Below are 20,062 nucleotides of genomic sequence, written 5' to 3' on the forward strand. Positions count from 1 at the left end.
TTGGGATATCTAATGGTGTTGGAGGAATTATTATAACTGTAGGAGTTGTATTTGTTTTTATTCATATGTATGTGTTTGTTCTTATTTATATTATTCGTATTCTTATTCAGATGATGATTGATATTTTTCTTTATCTTTTTATTTTTATTGTTGGTCTTTTTGTTAGTACTGTAATTAATGTTGATGCTGGAACCCCTGATTCGATTTCCCTTATAACTACTATTGCTTGTAGGCGGAGCAATGATCACCTGATGTTGTTCTTGCTCCAAACTCTCCTCCTGTGTAGGAGTAGGGAGTGAAACCATCCTATCCTTCCAATTAAACTCCCGCCCTGTCATGTAATCCTGCCTATCCCTCTCGAATTTTCCTGATTTTCTAGTAATCAGGTCGGCCTCGAATTCTATAGTTTGTTCATTTATTTTCTTATCCCATTCAGTGAATGATTCTAAGTCTGTATAGGCCACTAGCTGTTCCTGAATATTGGTGACTTCTAACTTGATGCTATCTAGATTTCTCTCCCTTTGTTTAATAATCAGGTTTAACCAAGATTTATTGTAGGATCGCATCTCCCTAATCCATTCTTCACCAATGTCATCGTCAAGGAAACTACACAGCTTATTGAGTCTAAGACCTCTGGGAATCCTATTAACATCCAAATACTTTTGCAACAATATAATATCCCACCACTGGGTCATTTCACTCTCTAGCAAATGTTTGAGCTTATAAAAAGCTGATATCATCGCCTCCTCTCTATTTGGTGTAGTTATAGTAGTCTCAATACTGTCAGGTCCTTCTGGTCGCAGTTCATGGTCATACGCCTACACACATAAATGGAGGAGCTCTCACTTGCGAGGAGTCACCACCCGCTTAGGCTCTGAGGAAAGGGGTTCTCCCCAGAAACGCTTCAGCCATCGCCTCATCTATCCGATGTCCGGTCCCGATCACGTCTTGATGTCCGCTACTGCGTACCTGTAGCTATTGTTCATGTTTAAACGTACATGCTCGTTTGTGAGTATCCACTTGTTGTTTTATCTTTTTAATAAACTCTATTTGTGGTAATGCACTAGGTCGGTGCGCCCTCTTTTTCTTTTTATGACAACTCATGGGAGCCAGAAAGCAACTTGCACGCCAGAGAGCTCTTGCAGTCATTCAAAGCTTCTCATGACTCAAAGTTGGCCCAGCTGGGCATCCGGAGTCTGCCCTTGAGGAGGGGGCACTGTCAGAGAGGTTACCTGGTTGGGCGTCGGTGCGCGCCGGGGCGCGTTAGTGCGCGCGTTCCTGTGCCTGCTGGGGCGCGTGCTTCTGGGGGCACTGGCGTGTCTAATCTGGCTGGCCGTGCTGTGCCTGGTGGTGCTGGTGTGCGCGCCGGTGTTCGGGGGTGCGTTCGGGCATGTGCGGGTGCGCGGGCGTCTGTGCGTATCGGCGCGCACGAGCGCGGCGTTTGGCGCCAATCAGCCTATTTAGGTCTGCTGCTATCTCTGATCGGTGCTGCCTGATCAACAGCTCTGTGCCTAGTTCCTGTTTCTAGTTCCTGTGTTCCTGAGTTCCTGATCTGTTGACGACCCGGCTTGCCTTTGGATTCTTCTGACCTCCGCCTGCATCTGACCCCGCCTTGTTTTGACCTCACTTCTGCCTGCTCCTCCTGTACCTCTGCTGCCCGCCTGTTGCCAAACCCAGCCTGTGCATTGACCTGTCTTTAGCTCCTGCTCAGCATCCCTTGCCTGTGCCTCTGACTATCATCTGCTGTCTGAAGACTGCTAGCTTCCGGAATACGGACTCCTGCACAGGCTCTCATACCACTCCGCACTCGTGTGCTTCCTGTCTGCTCTACCAGGGGCCGAAAGTCGGATACGTAAGGGAGCCTACCCTCTGCCCAAGTGGACTCTATGGTCTGGTAAGTGAGAGACCTGACAGTGGCACCAAGGTGGTAAAGTGGTTGCAGGCCAAAGGTTTTAATAAGGAGACATGAAATACATTCTAAATACGCATATTAGAAGGAAGGTCTAATGCGTAAGGCACTGGGTTAATCCTGCGAAGAATACAAAAAGGCCCAATAAATCGAGGTGCGAACTTCAAAGAGGGAACACGAAGTCGGAGGTTGCCAGATGACAGCCAGACCCTGTCCCCAACCTGGTAGTAAGGCGCAGGCAGGCGTCTGCGGTCAGCATGTAGTCTGTACCGATCATTAGCATGTCGCAAAGCCTCCTGGACTTGTGCCCAAGTGGAACAAAGACCACGGAGATGCTCCTCTAACGCAGGAATACTCTGTGGAACAAACAAGTCAGGCAACATGGAAGGTTGGAAACCATAATTCACCATAACCGGGGAGAATCGGGAAGCAGAATTCAAGGCACTGTTGTGAGCAAACTCTGCCCACGGTAATAGGTCTTCGAGGCGATGTCTCCATTCTTTCAGGGCTAAGATGATCGCCAACAGCTCTCTGTCACCAATCTCATAATTGCACTCCGCAGGTGACAATTTCTTGGAAAAGTAGCTACTAGTATGCAAGGCGCTCTCAGAGGTAGGACGTTGCGACAGAAGGGCGCTAACACCAGTCTCAGAAGCATCAACCTCAAGGATAAAAGGTAACGTAGAATCAGGATGTGCCAACACAGGAGCAGAAACAAAAGACAGCCTTGAGACTCTCAAAGATCTTAACGGACTCTAGAGACCAACTCTGTGGGTTGCCGTCCATTCTGGTCATATCAATTAGGGACTTGACCAGAGATAAGAAGTTACAAATAAACATCCGATAATAAGTGGCAAAGCCCAGGAAACGCTGCAGAGGACGTAAACCCACGGGTCGGGAGGCCACTGTAGGACTGCTGAAAGTTTCTCTGGGTCCATCGAAAAACCAGCAGTGGAAATGACATAACCCAGGAATTTAACCTGTTCACGATGGAACTCGCACTTACATAGTTACATAGTTACATAGTAGGCGAGGTTGAAAAAAGACACAAGTCCAACCTATGTGTGATTATGTGTCAGTACTACATTGTATATCCCTGTATGTTGCGGTCATTCAGGTGCTTATCTAATAGTTTCTTGAAGCTATCGATGCTCCCCGATGAGACCACCGCCTGTGGAAGGGAATTCCACATCCTTGCCGCTCTTACAGTAAAGAACCCTCTACATAGTTTAAGGTTAAACCTCTTTTCTTCTAATTTTAATGAGTGGCCACGAGTCTTGTTAAACTCTCTTCTGCGAAAAAGTTTTATTTCTATTGTAGGGTCACCAGTACGGTATTTGTATATTGAAATCATATCCCCTCTCAAGCGTCTCTTCTCCAGAGAGAATAAGTTCAGTGCTCGCAACCTTTCCTCATAACTAAGATCCTCCAGACCCTTTATTAGCTTTGTTGCCCTTCTTTGTACTCGCTCCATTTCCAGTACATCCTTCCTGAGGACTGGTGCCCAGAACTGGACAGCATACTCTAGGTGCGGCCGTACCAGAGTCTTTTAGAGTGGGAGAATTATTGTTTTATCTCTGGAGTTGATCCCCTTTTTAATGCATGCCAATATTCTGTTTGCTTTGTTAGCAGCAGCTTGGCATCGCATGCAATTGCTGAGCCTATCATCTACTAGGACCCCCAGGTCCTTTTCCATCCTAGATTCCCCCCAGAGGTTCTCCCCCCAGTGTATAGATTGCATTCATATTTTTGCCACCCAAATGCATTATTTTACATTTTTCTACATCTGCCATGTAGTTGCCCACCTCATTAATTTGTTCAGATCTTTTTGCAAGGTTTCCACATCCTGCGGAGAAGTTATTGCCCTGCTTAGCTTAGTATCATCTGCAAATACAGAGATTGAACTGTTTATCCCATCCTCCAGGTCATTTATGAACAAATTAAATAGGATTGGTCCCAGCACAGAACCCTGGGGAACCCCGCTACCCACCCCTGACCATTCCGAGTACTCCCCATTTATCACCACCCTCTGAACTCGCCCTTGTAGCCAGTTTTCAATCCATGTACTCACCCTATGCAAAATCCAGATACACCACGTCTACGGGCCTTCCTTTATCTAGATGGCAACTCACCTCCTCATAGAAGGTTAGCAGATTGGTTTGGCAAGAACGATTCTTCATGAATCCATGCTGATTACTGCTAATGATACCGTTCTCATTACTAAAATCTTGTATATAGTCCCTTATCATCCCCTCCAAGAGTTTACATACTATTGATGTTAGGCTAACTGGTCTAATTCCCAGGGATGTATTTTGGGCCCTTTTTAAATATTGGTGTTACATTGGCTTTTTTCCAATCAGCTGGCACCATTCCAGTCAGTAGACTGTCTGTAAAAATTAGGAACAACGGTCTGGCAATCACTTGACTGAGTTCCCTAAGTACCCTCGGATGCAAGCCATCTGGTCCCGGTGATTTATTAATGCTACGTTTCTCAAGTCTAATTTTAATTCTATCCTCTGTTAACCATGGAGGTGCTTCCTGTGTTGTGTCATGAGGATAAACACTGCAGTTTTGGTTACTGAAGCCCCCCGATTCACTCGTGAAGACTGAGGAGAAGAATAAATTCAATACCTTTGCCATCTCCCCATCCTTTGTAACCAGATGTCCTTCCTCATTCTGATGGGGCCAATATGGTCTGTCCTCCTTTTTTACTGTTTACATACTTAATTTCTTGGGGTTTTTTTTGCTCTCCTCCGCTATGTGTCTTTCATATGTGTAGGAAAAATACTGCGCCAACTAACGTATCAGGAGCAGCCAACATAACAATCAGACCAATTGTGAATCAAAATGAAATATAAAAATGTGGCGCTAAAAAATAATGTCCATTATTAGGCAGGACAAACCAGAATAATCGTGTCAAGTATGCGTAATAAAGATTTTAATAAGAACTAAATACAAAAGATCAATTACAGTATGTGAAGGGACCCAGGTGTGTCTATGAGTCTAAACCATCTAAAATAATTGGAGTGTATGGAGGGACACAGATGTGTCTTTGAATCTAAACCCTCTACAATAGTATTACAGGGAAAATCCTTAAGGACATATACATATATGTGAAACAAAAAAAATAAAGTGCAATAACACTAATAATGAATTAAATAAGAAGTGAACCATTAAGAGTTCATGTTGTGTTCACAACAATATAGTGTGCATATTGGTGAATACACTGCAACCAAAGCAAATATTTTTGTAAAGAAAGTCACAAAATGTTCGTGAGATAAACAAATATGATCATCTGAGGATATGGCTTATGGAGCCTACAACGGAGACCACCAACTGGCATATGGAGCCTTCACCAGAATATGTCAGACATCAGTAGCTGGGACAAACTTGAAGGTGATGTAATAGTTGAGTGTCTGAGATGTGTATAAACAAATTAAACACTCTTACCAGAGCAGGTGGACTCACTAACCGTACGGCTGAGAGTCAAACAGGCTTGTGGGCAGAAAACCCAGATGGTGCTCCAAAGGGAACCAATCAAATTCCACAGCCAAGAATGGTGTTGGGGTGGCCACGTCACTCACCGGTCATCTCCTCAAGGCCTTCATGCACTAGGATAACCGCATTAACAAGTGATGTAATGGTGGGTAAATCAGATCCCCAAAAACGACATGGAAAGGATGTATCCCTCAATGAAAAAAATATCTCAACATAGTGTGAGATCGCTCAAAAAAAGTGATTTTATTTAAAAATTCAGGATAAAAACATTCCAGGCTCCTTGGACAAGTAGGAAACCAAATGTAAACAAATAGTAAAAAGCGCTTACATGAATTATGGCATAACAGGCATGTTACAACCCAACGCGTTTCGTCTACATAAGACTTCGACTGGGGTATATGATCATCTCATATATCATATACCCCAGTCGAAGTCTTATGTAGACAAAACGCATCGGATTGTAACATGCCTGTTATGCCATAATTCATGTAAGCGCTTTTTACTATTTGTTTACATTTGGTTTCCTACTTGTCCAAGGAGCCTGGAATGTTTTTATCCTGAATTTTTAAATAAAATCACTTTTTTTGAGCGATCTCACACTATGCTGAGATATTTTTTTCATTGAGGGCTACATCCTTTCCATGTCGTTTTTGGGGATCTGATTTACCCACCATTACATCACTTGTTAATGCGGATATCCTAGTGCATGAAGGCCTTGAGGAGATGACCGGTGAGTGACATGGCCACCCCAACACCATTCTTGGCTGTGGAATTTGATTGGTTCCCTTTGGAGCACCATCTGGGTTTTCTGCCCACAAGCCTGTTTGACTCCCAGCCGTACGGTTAGTGTGTCCACCTGCTCTGGTAAGAGTGTTTAATTTGTTTATACACGTCTCAGACACTCAACTATTACATCACCTTCAAGTTTGTCCCAGCTACTGATGTCTGACATATTCTGGTGAAGGCTCCATATGCCAGTTGGTGGTCTAGGTTGTAGGCTCCATAAGCCATATCCTCAGATGATCATATTTGTTTATCTCACGAACATTTTGTGACTTTCTTTACAAAAATATTTGCTTTGGTTGCAGTGTATTCACCAATACGCACACTATATTGTTGTGAACACAATATGAACTCTTAATGGTTCACTTCTTATTTCATTCATTATTAGTGTTATTGCACTTTATTTTTTTTTTGTTTCACATATATGTATATGTCCTTAAGGATTTTCCCTGTAATACTATTCTAGAGGGTTTAGATTCACAGACACATCTGTGTCCCTCCATACACTCCAATTATTTTAGATGGTTTAGACTTATAGACACACCTGGGTCCCTTCACATACTGTAATTGATCTTTTGTATTTAGTTCTTATTAAAATCTTTATTACGCATACTTGACACCCAGACGATTATTCTGGTTTGTCCTGCCTAATAATGGACATTATTTTTTAGCGCCACATTTTTATATGTGTCTTTCATGTTCTATCTTAGCCGTCCTAATTGCACCCTTACATTTCTTGTTGCATTCTTTATAAAGTCTGAATGCTGAGGATGATCCCTGAACCTTGTATTTTTTGAAGGCCTTCTCCTTTGCTTTTATATGCATTTTTACATTGGAGTTAAGCCATCCAGGACTTTTGTTCGCTCTTTTAAATGTATTACCCAATGGGATACATTGGCTAATGCCCTTATTTAATATACTCTTAAAGCAAACCCATCTCTCCTCCGTATTCTTTGTTCCTAATATTTTATCCCAATTTATGCCTTTTAGCAAGGTTTGTAGTTTAGAGAAGTTGGCTCTTTTGAAATTCAGTGTCTTTGTATTCCCTTTATGTTTCCTATTTGTGTGATTTATACTGAAACTAATTGACCTGTGATCGCTGTTAACTAAATTGCCCCGTATTTCCACATCCGTGATCAGGTCTGTATTGCTGGTAATCAGTAGATCTAGTAATGTTTTATTTCTAGTTGGTGCATCTACCATCTGACCCATAAAATTGTCCTGCAAGACATTAAGGAACTGGCGAGCCTTAAATGAATGCGCGGTTCCCTCTGCCCAGTCTATGTCTGGATAATTAAAATCCCCCATTATGATAACACTTCCCATCCTTGCTGCTAATCCAAATTGTGATAGGAGATCTGTCTCCACTTCCTCCCTCAGGTTAGGGGGCCTATAGCATACTCCCAGTATTATTTTCCCTTTAGCTTCATCCCTTTAGAGCTCTACCCATAAGTATTCCACCTCCTCCCTAGCTCCCTCAGTGATGTCATCTCTCACATTCACTTGTACATTATTCTTGATATATAGGCATACCCCTCCCCCTTTTTTACCCTCTCTATCCTTGCGATAAAGGGTATACCCTTGAATGTTTGCCAGCCAATCATGAGAGCTGTTGAACCAGATCTCTGAAATTCCCACAAAATCCAAATCCTCCTCGTACAACAGTATCTCTAGTTCACCCATCTTGTCCGCCATGCTCCTGGCATTGGTGAACATGCCACATAGTTTAGACCGGTCGCATATTGTCCTCGTAATGGGTGTTTCGAGATTGCAACTAGGACTTGCTACTATACTTACCTTGTGTTTTTATGCTTTGGTCAACCTACCACTAATGCCCCCAATACTACCCTCTGGAATATCTTCCGCGTTGACTATCTCTACCTCTGGACCCTCCCCCCCATCGCCTAGTTTAAAAACCCCTCTAACTTTTTGGCCATCTTCATTCCCAGCAGATCTGCACCCTCCTCATTTAGGTGCAGTCCGTCCCTTCTATAGTACCGGTTATCGACTGAGAAGTCAGCTCAGTCCTCCAGGAACCCAAACCCCTCCTTGCTACACCAGCTCTTAAGCCACTTGTTTACTTCCCTAATCTCCCTCTGCCTTTCTGGTGTGGCTCAATGTACCGGTAGTATTCCTGAGAATACTACCTTGGAGGTCCTTTTCCTCAATTTAGCTCCTAAGTCCCTAAAATCGTTCTTTAGGATACTCCATCTGCCTCTGACTTTGTCATTGGTGCCAACGTGCACCATGACAGCTGGGTCTTCCCCAGCCCCTCCCAGTAATCTGTCCACAAGATCCGTGATGTGCCGAACCTGAGCGCCCGGTAGACAACATACTGTTCGGCACTTCAGGTCTTGGTTACAGATTGCCCTCTCTGTCCTAAGAATTGAGTTCCCTACCACCAGAATCTGTATTTCCTTTCCCTTCGCCGCCCCCCCCACTCTCACTGGAGGAGTTCTTCCCCCGGCAGCTCTGAGAGTCCCTCAGCTCCAGCAATGCTGGTCCCTGACTGGTTTCACCAATGTCACTCAATGGAGCGTACTTATTGGGATGCTCCAGTCCTGGATCGGCCTCCCTGGCACTTCCCCCTCTACCCTTCCTGACTGTCACCCCTCTACTCTTTGCTAGTGCCTGCAGCTCTTTGTCTCCACCCGCCTCTGTGCTGGCCCCTGCCGGCACCTGCCGTGTACGTTCCTGGCTCACCTTTAGTATGGAGGGACTTCTCAGTGCTGACAGTTGCTTCCCCAGATTCAGAACCTGGGCTTCCAGGGAAACAATGTGCTTACATTTTGCACAGCAGTAGTCGCCCTCGATCGGATGATCAAGGAATGCATACATGCAGCAAGATGTACAAAGAGTCGCCTCTCCCCCCCCCCCCGTGCACCGTACCTATTAAATTTAGTGAGGATTGGGGATTATACCCTGTCCAAATTACCTAACAGCTAGCTTCCTGGCACTAATACTCAAGACAATACACAGGTACACAACAAGACAATACACAGGTACTCGCAGACCTACGTGCACTCGCAGAACGGTTGCAGACCTACGTGCACTCGCAGACCTACGTGCACCCGCAGGCCACTCGCAGACCTACGTGCACTCGCAGACCTACGTGCACCCGCAGGCCACTCGCAGACACTTCTCTAATTTACAATAGAGATGGTTCTCTCTTAGTTTCTGAAGCAAACGACAAATATCTGTGTGGTGGCTCTCCAGGGACTTGGAAAATATGAGGATATCATCGAGATAAACCACCACACATAACTGCAACAAATCTCTGAGGACATCACTAATTAATTCCTGGAAAACTGCCAGGTGTTACAAAAGCCAAAAGGCATTACGAGGTACTCATAATGGCCTGTTCTGGTATTAAAAGCAGTTTTCCACTCGTCGCCCTCACTGGAGGAGTTCTTCCCCTGGCAGCTAGGAGAGTCCCTCAACTCCAGCAGTGCTGGTCTCTGACTAGTTTCACCAATGTCACTCAATGGAGTGTACTTATTGGGATGCTCCAGCCCAGGATCGGCCTCCCTGGCACTTCCTCCTCTATCCTTCCTATCACCCATATACTCTTTTCTGGTGCCTGCACCTCTTTGTCTCCACCTGCCTCTGCCCCTGTCGGCACCTGCCGGGTACGTTCCCGGCTCTCCTTAAGTATGGAGGGTCTTCTCAGTGCTTCAGTTCTTCTTTCTTTTACTATTACTCCTTTCTGTCACTCTTTCTGTAATATACCTGTTGTAAGGATTACGTTCCTGCATGTAAACTACATAAAACACCTCGGAATTCAACTTTTATTGCTGAATGCCAACAGCCAATGGACCTCATAAGCAATTCCTGCACTGGCCATTTCAACCGCCCTTTTTCATGTTTTCTGTTGTCAGTTGTGTTGTATGTTGCCTTTTTGGTCATTATTATCACATAATGCTGTTGTACGCTTTTTCCTATTATGTGTTGCATTGCTGAATTCCCTGAACACTAAATAAAGAATGAAGAAATAAATAAATGAAAATAATTCTCTGAAAAAAGGTGTGGCCAGTCAAGTGTATCCTAGCATGAAAGAGTTGTGTGTATGTGTTGTGACCTGCTAAAATTCATTCAGCACTGAAAATGTAATATAGGGTCTAGCAATACCCATCAGCTTAATTCTTTTCACCCTTACCTTATCATACAGCATCCACCCAATATACTTCAAGTAGCTATCATTCAGATAGGTTGGAGGGTACATTTTCATCCATATTCCCAATTCTTCTATGCACATAGCCCTAACATCTGGAACCACGTCTCTAAATTAACAATAAAACCTTCAGTTTATAATTTATTGCTTTTTTTTTTTTACTTTAAATCAGAAGCTCAATAGCATAAATACCAAGTTGTCATGACTACAGCATAAACTAAAAACTCAGAGATAAATTTCATTTATATCAATTCTGATTGAGAGTGTTGTTAAAATGGGCGATACACTAGGTTCAAATCGTCATGTAAAAAAATAATAATTAGTTTGGCTTCTAAAAAAAATTAATTATGATATAACTGCTACATACAATATACTAAAATTATTTGGACACACAAAGCCAGAAATAAAGAATAAAGTGCACTAGCATATGTATCAACATCAGTGCATTAGCAGTCTGTGACTGAACACAGTGATGGTTCATTGGTGTATGAGATGCAAGCAACCAGCACAGCATGTCACTACTGACCACAGCTTACTCTGGTTTGTTTTTAGACTTTTTTCACTTTAACACAACAAAAAAAGAACAAAACAGAAGTAGTCTTAACTATACATTTAATAAAATACAAGTTTCCTCAAATGATGTGATTGATTACTGTTCAGCTATAAACATCATCCTATGAAAACAGCGAGCAACCACTTTCTTTTCCTAGACCTTGGCACAGCAGTTCCCTAATTGTAGCCTGTTATTATTCCAATTCTAGTTTATGCATTCCCATAACTGTTAGGCCTTGTTCACACCATGTGCAGAGACGTCAGTTTTTCTGCACGCGTTCTGCAAGGGCACAAAAAAAAAACAATTGTTCTCTATGTGCCCTGTTCACACCACAACACTGGTATCATGTGCAGATTTCTTCTGCCCAGAAATCTGCAACATGTATGCAGTTTTCTTTGTGGAAAAAAAAATGATGGGACACCAACACTGTGGTGTGGACAAGGCACATAACTGATGCGCATGAAAACTGATGTCAACATGCATATAAACTTACTGAAACGTGCATGAAAACTGATGTAAACTGATGCCTCTGCAAGTGAAATCTGCGTGTTTTTCCCATCAGTTTACATGCACGCATGGTGTGAACGAGCCCTTATGATGCGTACACATGAGCGGACTTTACGGCAGACTTTGTCCAGGGTACTTTACAACGGACTTTCCAAATGAACGGACTTGCCTACACACAATCAACCAAAGTCCGACGGATTTGTATGTGATGACGTACGACCGGACTAAAACAAGAAAGTTCATAGCCAGTAGCCAATAGCTGCCCTAGCGTTGGTCTTTGTCCGTCGGACTAGCATACAGACGAGCGGACTTTTCGACCGGACTCGAGTCCGTCGGACAGATTTGAAACATGTTTCAAATCTAAGTCCGTCAAACTTTTGAGAAAACAAAGTCCGCTGGAGCCCACACACGACCGAATTGTCCGACGAAATCCGGTACGCCGGACCAAGTATGCCGTAAAGTCCAATCATGTGTACGCGCCATTACTGTCCTATATCCCGCATAAATATGTTTGAAAAATTTGAGTAAAAATATGTACTGCTCACTTACCGATAACGTTGCAAGACAGTTCCTTTAAATAATGCATCCATCATGTCTTCAACTTCTTGATGCTTTTGTTGCAGCTAAGAAAAGGGGAGCAAAACATTTAGAAGAAAAAAGGAAGAGAAAAGGGAGGAAGAAGAAGGGAAAAAAGGAAGAATGAAAATGTTCCTTCAAGATGAACATAAAAAAAAAAAGATACACAGCAATACAGAAATACAGAAAGCAACTATAATGTGAAAGTAAGAGAACCTGTGCTCTACTCTGTGTTTAAAAACAACGTGAAATCAAAAATACAAATAATAAATATAAAAGATGGTGATGCTGCCTAAGTGTAGCTAAACAATAAATAATGTTCAAAAGCATAAAGCTTCCATTCCCTGTAGTGTCCCCTCATACATAAAGAGTAATAATCGCAATATATGGTAAGGCACTTAGAACTGTGCCTTTCTTGACACATTTTTGCACTGAACTTTCATTTACCTTGCATTTATTAATTTTAAAGTCACCTTTTGTATATTTATTTGGCACTTTCACATATGCTGCATATTCCTCACTGGATTGTTCTATAATATATCCTTATGGTGACCACTTATGAAAATTAATTTTCACTTGTGATATTCCTGTTATATTATTCTGCCTGCTTATTCATTATAGTATGTGAGCACCTGATTATATATTTTATATCGATTTAGCGCCTTTCCATATATTGCGATTATAATACAGAAATACAGTATGCCAATAATAACTGAGCACAGAATTAGGTTAAATGGTAGCCAACCTTCTTCCTTTTCTTGTCCAGTTGTTCAAGTGTTGGGTTGGTCCTCTTCAATGAAACCCGTTTCTTCTCCACCATGTACAGCCTCTCAGAATTATCTTTACTAATATCCAGATTTAGAATAACTTTTATCAGCGCAGTCAGCAACTTAACAGCTGAATTGAATTAGAAAAAATGAAACTAAATCACTACAGGCAGTAAAATATTTAACATGAATAAAAAAATGAACCTCAATAATGAAAAAATGCTACAAATACATGAAAAAGAAAACAGTATACAATATCTAGTTAAAAGAAGGAAACATACTAACTGGACCTTGAGGAAAACAAACAGGAAAGAAGAGGCAACATTTTATACTAGCAATAAACAGTATACTGTATATCTCCAGGTGGAAAGTCATACACTTTTAACGATAAGGATCAACTAGTCTAGCGTGTTCCAAACATTGCTGCATACACACTTTAATTCTAAGAGGGACCAGGAGCGACTCTTTAAAGAAAACAATCATTCTTTATTCCACTAATTTCACCTTACACAACACACTAAACCATTGAGCCTAAATGACAGTTTCAGATATCCTGCCCTTCCTCAGGTGTGAACACCTAAACTCAGGGAAGGGTGAGGACACTAGAAACCTGTCATTCAGACTTAATGGTTTGGTTCATTGTGTTATGTAGGAGATATATATATCTATATATAGATATATATATCTATATATAGATAGATAGATATCTATATATATATAAATATATCTATCTATCTATATAGATAGATAGATAGATAGATAGATAGATAGATAGATAGATAGATAGATAGATAGATAGATAGATAGATAGATAGATAGATAGATACACATTTAAATATGCAGATATTAATATGACACATTAAATGTTCTGCTTGCCTAAATGCTGATTTCTGTCTTCATTTCTCAGTTCCCCTTTAGCATTTCTCTGATTAATGATTAACAGAGGTACAATGTATAACCACAAAGAAACATGAACTGCTGTGGAACATTTGCAGTGACAAATAGTCACTAATTAGTATACTTTTTAGCTTATTATCTTGTCCAAAATTTATAAATATTAATATAAATTTAAATTTGTTGTATTTTACCAGAATATACTCTTGCCCTAATCTCATGAAATAAGTATTCTAATAAAAAAAATAATCTTAAGGCTGGGTTTAGACATGCTATGGCTCACAGCAAGGGGTCCGGTGCGTTCCTGTTCTCCGATTCATGTGTGAATCAGGCCCGAATTTCTACCTGAATTCACACTTGATCTGGAGCGAAAGACACACAGGAGCCTTTCCAAATCTGGACCGCGGCCGCCCCGGAGGTGTGTGAACCGGCTTCGTTGAGAGACTGTCACACTCTCCTGTCATGAGAACCCACATCCAATTTGCATAAGTGTGGATCCGGCCTTAATTAAAATCAGGGATACTTGTTTAGCCATGACAAAACAAAGGACACACAAAAGAAAAAAATAGTCTATTTACTGTACATTTAAAACCTATGCTACACTGACTGTTTAGTGTTTTTTTTTAAATGTTTTTTTTTATGGTTCTAAAATAATTCTTAAACCTCTATGTTTAAGGATATCTAACAAGTAACTAAATGTATATCAGCACAAATAAATTTATGATATTTTACAAATGTTCTATGAATATCTGTGGACGCTAATTGTGTGTATGTTTTTGTGTATGGATGTTTTTTAGATATCTTTATTACTATGATAAGGGAACTGATGACACATGTATTTGACATTGTATATGGGCCTTCTTCAGACAAGTGTATATCCCTCACCTGTTTCTCCTTTCACTTAGGCTGGCCATACACGGTTCAAATCTGGTTCAGCAGGGACCGGTCGAGATTCGAACCATTAATGGGCAGGCTGAAGGTACCAAGTTGATTGATCGATCAACTTGGGTACACCCAGCTTGCTGAATTTGCTTGCAATTACTGTAAGCTGCTGCTATAGCCAGTAGTGATAATCACTGTCTTCTCCCAGTGGGGATGGTTTCAAACTCGAAACACCCCTCCCCGTTGACAGAAGCCAAGTGCTCGGCAGGAGAGATTCCCTTGGCAACACTGTCTGTGTTGATGGGGGAATCATGCAAATTTCTTTCCTGCAACCCTGTGGTGTAGGAAAGAAATCAGCATCGTCTATGGCCGTCCTTAGGTGCAGCCTGAAGATTTCCATGAAGTAATACCTACTACTATGTCTACCTAGGAGAGGGACAGCCATGATCTAGGTGATTAGTAACTGGTGGTTAAACAGTCATATACCTTTTTTTTATCATTCATGATCAATAGTTATCGTAACCACATACCAGCAACTAAGCTTGGCTTAAACAATACCAATGTCTTAGTTTCTTCAAGCTACACAACTAAAGCTAGCTGTTGCACAAAATTTAGAGGCTGGGAAAGCTGTGCAGTGAGCACCCACCTGACAGTGTGCTGGTGTGCCGGAATGCTCTAACACAGGAATCTGTCAGTCCAAGAAGTAGTGATATGATGGTGTTGAACAAATAACCATCATATAACACACTGTACTGACACTGTTGCACCAAAACTGCTGTGAATTCACAGAAGTTTGATCGAAATTTTTTCCAGTATGATCCATGTCTGATCAAAGGATAATCTTCATTGTCCTGTAATAGACAGAGGTGTAAGCAAGTGATGAAATGATATGATATTTTCTATCAGATCTAAATACTGCATTAAGAGAAGCAATAGGCAAAAAAACTATAAGGCCTCATGCCCACAGGCATCTTAAAAAGCTAGTACCGACACCAAGAAAAAGGCGGCGTTAAAAACGCGATTTTATCTGCGTTTTGCATTGGTGTCAAAGCGCGTTTAGCTGCGCTAGCTTTCAGCCACGTTTCTCTGTTCAAATCAATGGTTCCCTATGGGAGCCCATTAATTTGAATAGAAGTCGCACCAGAAGTCGGATCAAGATGATCCGACTTGCGGTGCGACTTGTGTGCTGAGAATCACGAAGGTCAGGAAAGGGGGAGGACGAGCGAGCACCCCCCACACTTCCTGGACCATACCAAGCCACATGCCCTTAACATGGGAGGGTTGGTGCTATGGGGCAGGGGGAGCCCTGCGCCCCCCACCCCAAAGCACCTTGTCCCCATGCTGATGAGGACAAGGGCCTCTTCCCGAGAACCCTTGCCCGGTGGTTGTCGGGGTCTGCGGGCAGGGGGTTTTCGGAAACTGGAAGCCCCCTTTAACAAGGGGGCCGCCAGATCCCGGCCCCCACCCTAGGTGAATGAGTAGGGGATACATGGTACCCCTACCCATTCACCTAAAAAAAAGTGTCAAAAATAAACACACTACACAGGTTTTAAAAGTATTTTATTAAGGCAGCTCCGGCTCTTCTCCCTCTGGCGACGTCTTCTCCCTCTGCCGGTCCTTCTCCCCTCTCCGGTTCTTCTCCTCTCTCTCTGCTATCGTCTTCCTCTTTTGCAGGGTCTTCTTGCTCTTTTGCTAGGTCTTCTCCCTCTGTTCTTCTTCCTATGTTGACTCAGCGCGATCTCCCGGTGTAAAGCTGGGTCCCCTGTGCAATGACTTATATTGACATGGGGTGGGGCTACCCGATGATGTAAGTTGGAGGACACGCCCCATTTGACGTCACAAGGGGCGTGGCCTCCAAATTACGTCATACGGGCTGCCTTAATAAAATACTTTTAAAACCTGTGTAGTGTGTTTACTTTTGACACTTTTTTTTTTTTAGGTAAATGGGTAGGGATACCATGTACCCCATACTCATTCACCTAGGGTGAGGGGGCCAGGATCTGGATGCCCCCTTATTAACGGGGGCTTCCATATTCCGATAAGTGCCCGACCGCACACCCCGACAACCACCGGGCAAGGGTTGAAAAGGCCCTTGTCCTCATCAACATAGGGACAAGGTGCTTTGGGGTGGGGGGCGCAGGGCCGAAGCACCCACCCCCCATGTTGAGGGCATGTGGCCTGGTATGGTCCAGGAGGGTGGGGGACGCTCGCTCATCCCCCTTCCTTTCCTGACCTTCCGGGCTGCGTGCTCGGATAAAGATCTGGTATGGATCATGGGGGGGGTTCACCTTAAGATCCATACCAGACCTAAGGGTCTGGTATCGTCTTGGGGGGGAACCTCACGCAAAATTACTTTTTACATTTTGGCGGGGTTCCCTTTCAAGATTCTCAGCACACAAGTCGCACTGCAAGTCGGATCATCTTGATCCGTCTTCTAGTACGACTTCTATTCAAATCAATGGGCTCCCATAGGGAACCATTAATTCTGAAAAGAGACAGAGAAACGCCGGATGAGGCTTAACGCTGTGCATACAGCATTAAGCCTTGTTAAATCGCGTTTAACACCTTTTACCGGCGTCAGACACTGGAGCCTCAGAATGCGCTGGTCCCTGGTTTTTTTTTGGAGCTTAAAAACGCCTATGCCACTTACAGCTCCTAAACACCTTGGTGGGCATGAGGCCATTGACTAACATTGTGAGGCTTTTTTAAGCTGTGAAAAACGCTCCTAAAAGCGGCTGTAAAAACGACCGTGGGCATGAGGCCTAATGGTCTAGGGTCAGTTTTATTTTATTTAGGTTTCTAAGTTTTAACCAAATGTTTATGTACACAATCTTTGTTTTATAAGTAAACATTTGATACAGCACAGATGATTCCTAAAGCTAGGGGTTAATCAAAGACAGCACAGCAGAAGTGCTCCCTTTCAAACACAACTGCCTCTCACTTAAACTTTATACTACTGACTTTTGAGAAGGGAAGAGCTGGTGACATATTGGCTGATCCAGTACTCTGTGTCCACGTTACCTTGATGCATATATGTCTGTTAACAACCGTTTGTTTTTTTAGCAGTTGGAAGGTGGAAACAGCAAAGAAAGGAGTCTAGAGTTCCACCAGCTGGCTCAATAAATTACTATATATTATTCAGTTCAATTTTCTGATTAAAAAAATCATTTATAATAGAACATTTTTATTTTTTTGGCACTGACACAAATAAATAAATGTTATAAAGCCAATATAAATTCTTTTGAGGGGGAAACAGAGTAAGAAACTTTAGATTTTAGCAAAGCCTTTTTCAGAAACATAATTCACTTTTTAAAAGTACTGTAAACTGAAGTCATGTTTCTGACTTTGTCACTGTACTGTGGCAGTGTGTGTGTGTGTATACACAATACACAAGTCTGAGTACTCAATATTACTAATAGATACTACTTAATGCATTTAACAGTGCACACATTGATTTACCATATTTACTGGCCAGGTGATGGTTAAAATCCAAGGGAATGCCATGAACTTCTTAAACTGCAAACCTGTTTCCTGTAAAAGCAAGACAAAGATTTAAAGATTCAGAGCCTGAAAGGTGACTAAAAGTTAGTTTACAATTTAAACTCATTGCATGGCATCTGATAACAGTACAGCATAGTCTTATTATCTGTTTACTTGTACTACTGTATGGTTGTGCCCGTAAATAGACACAGACAAACCCATTCCTAGTTTATAAAGCACACTGCACTTTACCATCCTTTTTTTACTTTTTTCATGTTTTTGGTTCTTTACTTACACACCTCATTATAAAGTGACTAGTTATCCTTGTTTGGTACTTAGCTCGCTTCATAGAGCCATACAGTATTGTCTATATACTATACACTACTGATGGTTAAATAGCCTAAAATTGCTTGAAGTTGTAATAAATGAAATGATGTGTAAATATCATGTGATTTCAGAAGGAAATACGCAACTTTACAAGTTATCACATATTTTACATTTATTATTCAAGACTACTGTTTAATGACCATAATACATGTGGCACCATATTCAGTAAGCATATTGTGTAACCTTTGCCAAATAACACTGGCAAGTAGAAGCACACACATTTCCTAAAAGAAGTACAGAAGTTTTAGATGGCTGGCCTGTCTTGCTATTGTGACTATCAGAGGATCTGCACACTCGCAAAGCTTCATGCTTTTCAGCAAGAGCAGAAGATGTGGACAATAAAAGTGGTAGAAGTAGAATACTCTGGCCAGGAATGGAACAGCGTAGTAGTTCAATGTTACACAGTCCAAGAACCCCAAAAGTAGAATGAAAAACAAAAAGATCAAAAATTACATCAATGATTTTATAGTCCAAAATAATTACTGGCACAATAAGACTCTGTACACCCAAAAGTGGTACTTCAGTTTATGGAAGTTATTGTAGAGTTATTATTCTGGAGGTGAGAACTGTGAGCTAGAATTAACATGTCTAACCAGCTGCTATAGCAATTGCTCTCTGCTCTTGATTTCTTTAATTTATTTTAAATTTTTTAAGATAGAGATAGAAATAGAACATATAGAATACACCTGCAGCATGGGAATAACTGAAAAGTATAAAAGAAGAAGTAAAAAAAAATTGGCAAGTTACAAGACTCACCAGACTTCATCCAAAAGTGCAATATCACAACCCTTTAATGATTGTAGCAAACAATTGGACTCTACCTTTTCATATTTATAGCGGAATAAAGATGAATTAAAGGAAGAACAACAAGTAGATGACATGGGAAACAAAATGCAGATTCTTTCTCAGATACTCGCCATTATATGGCCTATTATGCCAACATATAAAAGAAAATTAGAAAAACAATGTTGTTTTTTACAAATGTAATTTAGGAATATTATGGCACATTTTCATTGAGTAAACATTTAAGTTATTACTTTAAAATCAATCTGCAAGTCATTTTTAACATAATTTTTAAATTTTTACTTGTTACCTGTTTCACATTTTGATTATTGGATTTCATATAAAGGATTGTAAATGCTCTCTCCAGTGGTCATCAGAACATTAGGGAAAATAATTATTATCCTTCCTAATAACTGCCAAATGGACTCAACCATATACAGAGTCTTCTGTATTCAGTCAGCTCAGACCTGACCCATGGGTATAACCCACACTCACTGTCTGGTACTACTAAGCAAGAAACATGTGTTATAATTAAATATGGCTGCCCCAATGTACCAATGTGCACTATAGACTTTGAAGAGAAAAAAATATTTAAAACATTAACACTCATTAATAAGATTATTGACATTAGCCTGTTTAGAAAAAAAAGAATGTAAATACCAGCCGTAACTTATGTTACTTACTTGGGGTTGGATGGGTACTTGCACTCAGCTGGGCATGCTACTGCCCTTCACATAACATCAATCAGGCCAGGCTATTGATTGGCTACTCATGCTCCACGTACTTTGCTAGAGAGCAGTGGGAATGTGCATATGTGTGACATCCCTAGAAGTATCTCAATTCTCCCCAGGACTTTAGACAGGAGTGGTAAA

General features: G+C 41.6%; 1 protein-coding gene across 4 annotated transcripts in view; it reads right to left on the reverse strand.

The window, feature by feature from the left end:
• The window catches only part of LOC141127799 (cohesin subunit SA-2-like), a 139,873-nt gene that overhangs the window by 99,391 nt on the left and 20,420 nt on the right, over window positions 1–20,062 (reverse strand). For all 4 annotated transcript variants that reach the window (XM_073614584.1, XM_073614587.1, XM_073614586.1 and 1 more), the window contains exons 7-11: window positions 18,000–18,071; window positions 15,187–15,391; window positions 12,743–12,894; window positions 11,971–12,044; window positions 10,347–10,470 (exon numbers count right to left, since the gene is read on the reverse strand). In XM_073614584.1, coding sequence (XP_073470685.1) covers window positions 10,347–10,470; window positions 11,971–12,044; window positions 12,743–12,894; window positions 15,187–15,391; window positions 18,000–18,071 — 627 coding nt within the window. The remainder of the gene's footprint in view (window positions 1–10,346; window positions 10,471–11,970; window positions 12,045–12,742; window positions 12,895–15,186; window positions 15,392–17,999; window positions 18,072–20,062) is intronic.

The sequence above is a fragment of the Aquarana catesbeiana genome, linkage group LG02, assembly GCF_042186555.1.
Source record: "Aquarana catesbeiana isolate 2022-GZ linkage group LG02, ASM4218655v1, whole genome shotgun sequence".
NCBI classification, from domain to species: domain Eukaryota; kingdom Metazoa; phylum Chordata; class Amphibia; order Anura; family Ranidae; genus Aquarana; species Aquarana catesbeiana.